The following is a 9,594-nucleotide window of genomic DNA, read 5'->3' on the forward strand; positions in this document are numbered from 1 at the left end:
ATATTTTTTTTGTAATTTTATTTAAATTTTTATTTTAATAATTTATTAAAATATTTCTTTTTTAATATTTGCGGGTATCCGCGGATATTCACGAGTATCCGTGGGTTTTAAAATATCCACGAATATTTTTTAAATGAGTATCCGTGCGGGTAGCGGGTCGGGTAGCGGATGGATTTTTTTTGTCGGATCAGGTTGCGGGTAGGCACTATCCGTGCCCGACCCGACCCGTTGTCATCCCTAGTTAGGATTTAATCAAAGAAGAAAAGTAAAATAGAAAGATCTACTTTTATAAGTATAAAAATAAAAGAGAACGGCATGACGAAATTTTCTTTATTTATTTGGATGAAAAATAGAAAAATATTAAATTAAACTTTTTATTAAATTTTTTATAACATAAAATATATATATTTTTTGTTAGTCTTTAGAAAATAAATATTAAATTTCTTGATACAAATTTGTATGCCTCATTAATTTGCTAGCTGAAATTCTTGTTATAATTTCTTTCTTATTTAGATTTATTCAATTTCTTTCTTTCTCATATATATTATGTTCCACTAAATGTGTCAAGCAAGCACATGGCAAAGGAATAAGGTGTTATATAAAAATATGGAAAGACATATGTACGAGGCACTAGAAGATGATTGTTCGAGTATGTACCTTCTCACCTTTACAGTAGAGAGTGGAAAGATGTTTTGTCGTTGCTTTGACTCGTTCTAAGTATAATGCTCGATGTGAAATTCACCGAAGTTGTTACTCGTAAATTCTTGAAGAATAGGGAAACAGGTCTTGCTATGATGTCAAGACGACTCAAACTGATAAGTTCTAATGAACAGGTGATATAGTAAAGTATAGGGGATAGACCACTAGTTTGTGGTAATGATAACCGTGTTGGAGTAATTTGTGTGTTTAATATTATGATGAATATTTAGAACTTGTGAGTTCTTTATTTTTGCTTATATTTGATTCTTAGTTAGCTCATCAATGTGTTTGTTATGTGTGCAATGATCGTATAACTCATGTCACTATATAAAAGCATATGATAATGCAGATAATTCAAATGATGTATAGTGCGACGAGTTGATTGAGAGAGAAGAAAAATTTATGATTTTGTTTGGAATAAACTATTTTATTTGGAGTTTTGTTTTTGGGAAGACTTATGGTTTATTTTTTGTTAATCGTAAAGACTTATTGAATTTAGATTTCTACAATAATATTATGATTTTAAAAATTTTAATAATATTATGGTTTTAAAATTTTTAATTTTTAATTTTTAATCGTAATCGTGAATAGGGTGTGACACAATCCCATCCTAATTTTATTTAAAATGGGTCAATGTGGTTTGTTATGCTAATTTGACATTGAGATAAGTTATAAATTGACCACATATTAGTGATTGACTGAAATTTACATGTGATTAACTTTTAGACAACATAAACTTAACGAAAATTACTATATTAGTTCATTTTAAATATTTGAGGAGTCACATTGAATAAATCCCACAAATTGGAACCAAAAAAAAAGCCTATTAATTCTATATTAAAATTATGAGCAATTCAAGTCTAAATTCTAGAGCCCCACATTAAACGAAGATGAGTGAAATGAGTAGTATCTACATAGAATGACCTAATGGTTCATGATTCTAAGACTTATTAAATTCATATCTCTTATGATTGATACCAACTCTACTCAGTCTGTCCACTCGAGAAAACCAATAAAAACCTATTAACTTGCGACATTTTTCCAGTTCAACAAAAAGAAACGTAAAGAAAACACAAGTTGTTTTGAGAAGAATCTGCCATTTTCAAAAGCAATTAATAAAATGGATGATATCCCAAGATGAAGAAGCCTTGCCATGAGGGAATTTTCCATGATGCGAAGCACAAAGTGGCACATGGAAACAAAGTATAAAGTGACAAGTTGTAGCAGCAGCAATAGGTGTTGATTAGTCTAGTTTTTGACTTTTCTCTATACTTACGCATGGGAGAAATGAATAGAGATCTAGTTTGTCCCGTGTTGATTATAGGGTTGGGAGGACCATTACTCTTGCTGCGAGAATCTCTAACAATATTTTTATGGTTATTAAGGGCTAGAGAAGAGCACAAAAGGTGGAGCTATATGTAGCCATGGCGTGATTTGTGAGCATTTTAGAACTTTGTTTAATGTTTTGGGATCTCTGTTCACGTAGTAGATTCAATGTCATAATCTAACCTCGCTTTAGAGAGAATCATCCTTTTAAATATTAACCCCACGCTTGCCTCATTTTGACTCCTAGACATTTTCTTCATTCATCTTTTATCTTTCAAACCAAGTCAATTTTTTTCTTCAGTTGGTCACCAACCTAAACCAGTTACCACTTTTCCATTTTTCTAACTATTCAATCAAAAATGTATATTCTTTTTTTACATTAGTGTTGTTTCTCCCGGTCAACCTTCTCGTTCTAAATATTTCACAATTTAATTTTCTGTGCAAACAACCTATTTTATGAAGGAATTAATATCATTTGTAACATGATGGGATGCTCCACTTTCTTGGTACCATAGTGGATCAAGAATAATGGAATGTACTCCAAGACTAGATGTTTCTGTCTTAAACTTGTTGTAGAAGGAAATTGAGATGTCTTAGGTTGAATATTTGAATCCTTATCTTGATCATATATGTGCCAACAATCTGTGGCAATGTGGCCAAGTTTTCTACATATTTAACAGAGTTTTGTTTTGCCACGTACCTGCGAGAATTGGTATGGGAAGAACCACCACGATTGGCTTTATTCTAGAAACGAGATTTGGTATAAGTTGTATTTGCTTGAATAATAGTTTGATAAAAATTGCTGTGTCGTTCAAAATGTTCTTCTTGTGCCATAAGAAGAGCTTCAATATAACTGATCATTCTCATCCTATAAGCCATCAAGGATTGCCTCAATATAATCTTCAGAGTAAAGATGAGCTACCATAACTACCAACGTATCAATAATTTTCTTTATGTCATTGAGATAGGTAAACACCGAGCGATCATTATTTGGTGTTTTTAATTGAAGTTTGAGCTTCTTGATCTTTGTCCGAGTGTGAGACACAGTACATTTGAAGCTTGAACCAGATTTAAGCAGCAAAATGAAGACCCACCATCTTGGTCAAGATTGTTGATGTCATAGACGCTAGAAGCCATGCAACAAGTTGATCTTATTATTCATGCTCAAGAAATTTTGGATTTATCATGTTGGCCATTTGATCACCAACATTGAGAAAATTTTGGGAAGTAGCAGTTTTGTCCAAGAAGTGTAGCAACTTGAGACCACGAATAGTAGCCATAACCTGTTGTTTCCAGATCAGAAAATTAATCTCATCCAGCTTGAGGGAGATTGGTGTGTTGAAAGTTTGTGAAAGAAAAGAGGAATTAGAAGGAGAAGAGGAATTGGACAAGGTAACGGCAGATGTAGAAGAAGCCATAATGAGGAAAAGATGCTCTGAATACCATGTAAGGGTTAAGAAAAAAATAAAAGGAAATAATGAAGGAAAACAGAAAAAAAAAAAAAAGAAGAATATGATTTCAATTATCTTGATTAAGAGATACAAGGAAAAGACATATATACAATTTTAAACACGTATAACCAAGAGAAGCAGAATATGACATGTGGTGACAGGTGTTGACACACATGGGAACTAATTACGTGACAATATTACTGTTGGCAAGCAATATAGTATTGAAAGTTATGTGTAAAGTTTTACCAATAGAAGATTTCACAGATAAAAGTAAATTATTATATATATAAAATAAATAAATTTTATCTTATTAAATCAGTTTTATAAGATTCAATTAAACTTAAATTTATTATATTAAAATATTGACATAGAGTAGAGTTTTTTGCAACATTGTTGTTTAACGGGAATGTCAACATGTTTTGTTCAGCTTAATACTGCATAAATAATAATTTATTTTCAAAAGTTTTCAAAAAAAAAAAAGTTAAAAGAAATAAACAGTTATATTTTACAAATAAGTGGAACCAAACATGAATTAAATCACTTTTCTTGAGTGTCTATACTTGGCCACCCTTGATCAGCCTGCAACTTGACAAACTCAGCCAATATCTTGATATCTTCATCTTCCAAACGAGCTCCGAATGTGCACTGACCCCGTGGCATGCACTCTTTACCAAAGCCCTGCATGGAAGTGCAAGACATAAAATATGAACAATGAAAAACAAAATATTAAGGCATCAAGTGAAATATATTAACTGTGTATATACGTGTGATAGGGTGAGTTAGCTTGTTTCACTTTTCTTTGGCTTTCTTTAACAAATGAAACATACCCCAAATCTAAACTAAACCGTTTAAATGCACATACCCCAACTCATAAAAATTGTAATGTTTCATAAGAATATGATTTCATTTCTATGATTTAAATTAACTCCTCCAAGACAAGAGAATGCATGCATACACTAAAATGTATAATGATTTCATTCTTTAAATCTACACAAGATAACTTACTGGCATTCGTCCTTTGCCATAGTAAGTGACACGATAAATCGCTTCTTCTGTATCAACTCCATTTCTGTTGAGTAACATTTGGATAAGTTCAAAGATATATCAAAAAATAGTCAGAAGTTTACTGCACCTTTCGCTAGAGGCCAACAAATTGTCAATTTTAAATTCACATTTGCTGATGTTCCAAAGAACGAACTCATGAAATAGTTGGTACTCAAAAGTGTATCCTTAAAAATTTCAAAGCTTTCTTTCTCCATCATATTTTCAATTCATCACGAGGGTGCTTAGTTTCTCTCCAATTACCTCTGTAAATCCTTTGTAAATAGAGTTGACCCCTGTAAGTTAAAATAGTGGAAAACAATAATGAACAAAAAAATTTGAGTCTGCAAGGATATAAGGAGATGTCATGCATGCATAAGGGGATGCTCACCGGTTGTATTATGTTTCCACCTGCATCGTGACATCCAATACAAGCTTGACGAAACAATGTGGCTCCTCTCTGAAAATCTACGGCTTGAGCACTTGAAACTGCAGAGCACAAGAAAATAAACATGAATTACATGTTTCTTACATGTAAATATTTCCTTATAAAATAGCTAACAAGTCCAGAAGTACTAGTTCTCAAGAGATACTTGATTTCAGACAATAACAAAGTTGATCCAAAACAAGAAACGGATTTCAGCCTATTGGGCACACAAATACTTCGCAAGCATGAGATGAGGCCGATCAAAAAAAGAAAAAAAGCAAGCATGGGATGAGATGATGAATTTTCAGTCTGAAACCCTATGCCACTTTTGTTATAACTGACAATTAGCAATGGATCAGAATTCTGGATGTAGAGGTGCGGTAAATCATTCAATCCTTGAGTGCATGTTCTTTGATCCTTAAGCAACTATGCAATTTTGCAACATTTCGTAAAAAGAGAGAAATTGAGGATCGACGATGTGAAGTTGATGGTCACAGTGTGGCATATATGCGAGAAGGAAACCTGTTAACCAATTAAGTAGTGTGTCAAGTCAACCAATTTTTGTTTATCTCAAACTAGTTCAATACATTTTCTGAGTACAAATTCAAATTAGTCCCTGAAATATGAGTGTGTTGGTTGATAAATCCCTGACTAAAATTTTCATTTAAATGAGTTCTTAAAAAAATCATCTTTTGGTGGTCAAATCACTCTGATCTTGAACAGTTTGGTCTTGGCCACTAGTTGATTCATTCAATCTTCCTCCTTTCCCTTTTCCTTTCCCATTCCCTTTCTGGTTCGAACTCCCTTTATTTTTTAAACTGTTTTAGACTTGTAATGTTTGCTCGGGAGCCTTCTCTTATCAGCATTCCTCCTCTCATTAATTCTTTGTGCATGGGGTGAATTATGTAATTCTTCAATACTCATTGAATCAAGGCCTTTGATTCTTCATTTGCCACAACATGATCAAATGCCAAGTTAAAGTTCTCAAGATCTTGTCAACAACCTGCTGCTGATCTGAGAGCTCCTCCTTGCAAGACTCATTCCATTCACCAGTATTTGAATTCTATTGAAATAATCTGCAGCAGATTCTAAAAGTCATAAACTTGATTTTCTTTGTCTTGTCAGCACCACCATAGTTCTTAATCAAGAATCGGGCCTTGCAATCAATTTTCTTGAATTATTTATAAATTTCCTTATAATTGGCAGTAGCATCTATTCCTAATTCATGAAATCCCACCTTCACCACTTCTCCTACGTCTTGGAAACAGAATATAACAATTACCCTCACCCTCTAATCATCAAAGTTCTTTCCTTCAAACAATGATAAACTACTAGAAACAACATTGTCCAAACTCGCCATTTCTTCCTTTTCAAAATTCAGGTTCTTCAGTACATGAACGCACCCCACAACTAACGAATCAGCCTAGCCCTTGATACCAATTTGTTTGGGAAGAAATCACACACACACATAGGAAGACGAAGGAAATCACGGAACGATAATTTTTTGTATTATTTTCAAATGTACATCCTTACACTTACACCCTCCCTATTCTATTCAAAGAGGTGTCTTTTACATGGTATTGACGAAGACACTAACACCCTTTGAACTGTCTAACAAACTCTGTAATTTGAATTACAGATGCTCTAAAGTTTAAAAGGTAAAAATATTTAGTAAAAGAGTATTTTTTTTTTCTATCAATTAATCAGAAACTATAAATTATCTTCAATATAACTTTCAAAGTTAATCATTATAAAAATCAACACAGTTATCCTACACAGTAATAGGATAACAATATAAGAGGTCAGTTATATTACTTATTCATTGTTCAGTTAGATGTATGTATCCTTGAAGAAGGATCATGCATCGAAGATGTGTTTCTAGATTGATATGAATCTCCCATATTTCTACATCTCATTCAATTGGGATTCAAGAAATCAGTCCTTTCAACAATACTCAATCCTGAAAACAATCGAATCTCTCTACGGTACAATTGTACTAAGATACTCAAATATTATGAAATCTAAATTATTTTCGGTACTGTTTCGGCAGCAATGCCCATGAGAAAAAAAAAGGATTGATTTTTAAAAGTTGATGTATAAAACAAAGAGTGGGTAATTGCATGTTGACAGTGATGCAGTTTGAATCAAAAGAAGAAGCATTAAAGAGGAAAGGAGTGATGAGAGAACTCACGTGGAGTGGTGCAAATTGGAGATAAGACAAGAAAAGCAGCCACAAGAGGAGGAGCCAAACTCTTGAAGAACTTCAGTTCTTCCCATGCAAGAATTGGCTTCTTTTCCCTCATCGCATTGTCCTTTTAATCAACATTTCAATAGCCAGTGTTCTACTTGTCAGTTTCTTTTTCTGGGTTAACACATAACACCTTTCAAAATCACACAATGAAAGTGAGCAAGATAAGAGTGTTCTACCTTAATGGAGAAGAGGCGAGTGTAATCAGTGGAACCAGAAATCAACGAAGCAACTTTCATTTCGTTTGTTTCGATGCATAAGAAGGGCTCGACGCGCGACTGAAACTGGATAGTGTGTCTGCAAAGGAGAGCCTGACAAATGTATTTATTTTTTAAGGCTCATCTACAATCTTTTAATCTTTTATACTTATGAAAACATTAATTGATTGTTGCCTTAAATGATCTCTGTATTGGTGAGATCAACTTTGGTTTTTTTTTTCCCAAGTTTTAATTTTCATCCATTTTGATTAATTTCACCATTTTTTTCTAATTGTATTTTCATTAATTTGATCATTTTCTTAACAATGTTTTAATAATTAATGAAAGGTGTCGGTTTCTACTTTTTTTAATTTTTTTAATCTTTTTTAATTTAAAAAGAAGTTGTTTACATAAGTTAAGTATTATATTATTAGTTAAATTAGTGTCAAATGTCAGTAGTGTCAGTGTCATGTTTATTGTCAAGTGTCATTTGTAGACTGTGAAATCAATATTAATTATTATTTATTTCGATTAGTTTCAATTTTACTTTATTTTGTTCAATTCAATGTAATTTTTTTTAAATTTTGTTTAATTTAATAATTTGACTTTAAATTGAGATTAAATTTATTTTTTATATAAATCACATGTTAAAAGAAATCACATTTTTACTAAACATTTCATATTTCTATTAAAATCAATTTTGTTCTTACATAGTCAAATTAATCAAATGTGTACTCTAAAAGATTTTCAAAGACTTTTTAAAGCACTTCCAACCTTCTATCTCTAATCTACTCATCCTTGTCAATTCTCCTTAAAATGGAAAGTGGTTATGTATGCAAAAGAAAATATATAACTCAAGTTAGCATATTACATCATCAAACAATATATATAGTAATTAATGAAACACTATTAACATATATCTTAAGATGTATTATTTAGATTTACTGTTTATGGATTTTTACTTGAATGAGTTTGTGTCCATTTGTAACACCCCATCTTAGGATGGCATGCATAATTAATATCATAACAAAATAGTGCAAAATTTAAAACTTTATTTCATTATTTTCAGTGAAAATAATTAAAATCATTTGGAAGAAACAATTAATTCAATTACAACCTATAATGTTAAAAAAATCTAAACATAAACTTTATTACTTTCTCAAAATATTATAAAAATTCTCTCATTATTTTCCCATGCGTATTTTCACTCAACTAAGCACCAACATCATTGTTTCCGTATAAAAATGATCATCGCAGGTGAAAATCACAACCACAACATGCAATGGTTAGCTAACAATAAAAAATACAAGATAATACACAATAAGTGCACTCATCCACCCTATTCAGGTATCCTTCCCCAATCCATAAAGGCAAACACATTTACATCATACAATAAACACATTACCACAAACACTTGTGGTCTATCCCCAGTACCATACCATACCACCTGTTTAATATAACAGACACTCAAACTCATCCTCTTCCCGCATCGACAACCGAAGAGGACCCATTTCCCACATCGCACGACCAAAAGAATCATCATTGGATTTACTAGGTACAACAAAACGACTTGTCTTAACCTCACACACATACAATCAATGACACACAATACAATCATGTTCAAACATCACACAACTAACCACACAAATCAGCAAAAAAACATAACAACACGGCCAACAACACCTACGGCTCAACAATTATCACAAATAGCTCAACTAAACATACACACTCTAGGGTTGATGGAATATGGGGAAGGTGAGTGAACCACTATAGGGTTGCCCCTTTTAGAGTGGTGGCAAAAGCCTTGCACATGATGGCATCACCAATCATGTACAAACTGACTTGAGTAGTATAGACGACAAAATGCTCATTTAGGTTGGTGCTACCATCATATCGGTCCAATGTAATATCCTTCCATTTCTTAGGAAGAGGGTATTAACGATACCCTCTATGAAAGTATGTTAGCAGTTTCCTCCTACTATCGAGGAGTTGTGTGTCTTTGGGATAAGATTATACTTGTTTTCTTCTTCATTCCCACGGACAAGACCGGTGCGAGGTTGAGGTTTTTCACTGATAATGTGTTATCAAGGGTTTCTTTCTCCTTTCCCTTAATAGTCATTCATTCAATCTTAATCCTCCTTTTCAGCCTATCATTCTCCTACCTTAGAGCGTTAATCTCTTCAACACTTTTTTTCTTAAATTTGG

At 32.5% G+C, this 9,594-nt stretch overlaps 1 protein-coding gene across 1 annotated transcript; it reads right to left on the reverse strand.

The window, feature by feature from the left end:
• Positions 1-3,844: 3,844 nt before the first annotated feature.
• On the reverse strand, positions 3,845-7,532 carry LOC148203091 (cytochrome c6, chloroplastic-like). The gene is made up of 6 exons (XM_088107903.1): positions 7,372-7,532; positions 7,136-7,256; positions 4,909-5,006; positions 4,782-4,813; positions 4,482-4,545; positions 3,845-4,154 (listed from the first exon to the last, which is right to left on the reverse strand). The coding sequence occupies exons 1-6, from the start codon at positions 7,429-7,431 to the stop codon at positions 4,014-4,016; spliced, it is 516 nt and encodes a 171-aa protein (XP_087964029.1). The 5' UTR covers positions 7,432-7,532; the 3' UTR covers positions 3,845-4,013.
• Positions 7,533-9,594: the final 2,062 nt, after the last annotated feature.

The sequence above is a fragment of the Vigna umbellata genome, chromosome 2 (assembly GCF_029865625.1).
Source record: "Vigna umbellata cultivar VRB3 chromosome 2, Vumbellata_1.0, whole genome shotgun sequence".
Taxonomy (NCBI): domain Eukaryota; kingdom Viridiplantae; phylum Streptophyta; class Magnoliopsida; order Fabales; family Fabaceae; genus Vigna; species Vigna umbellata.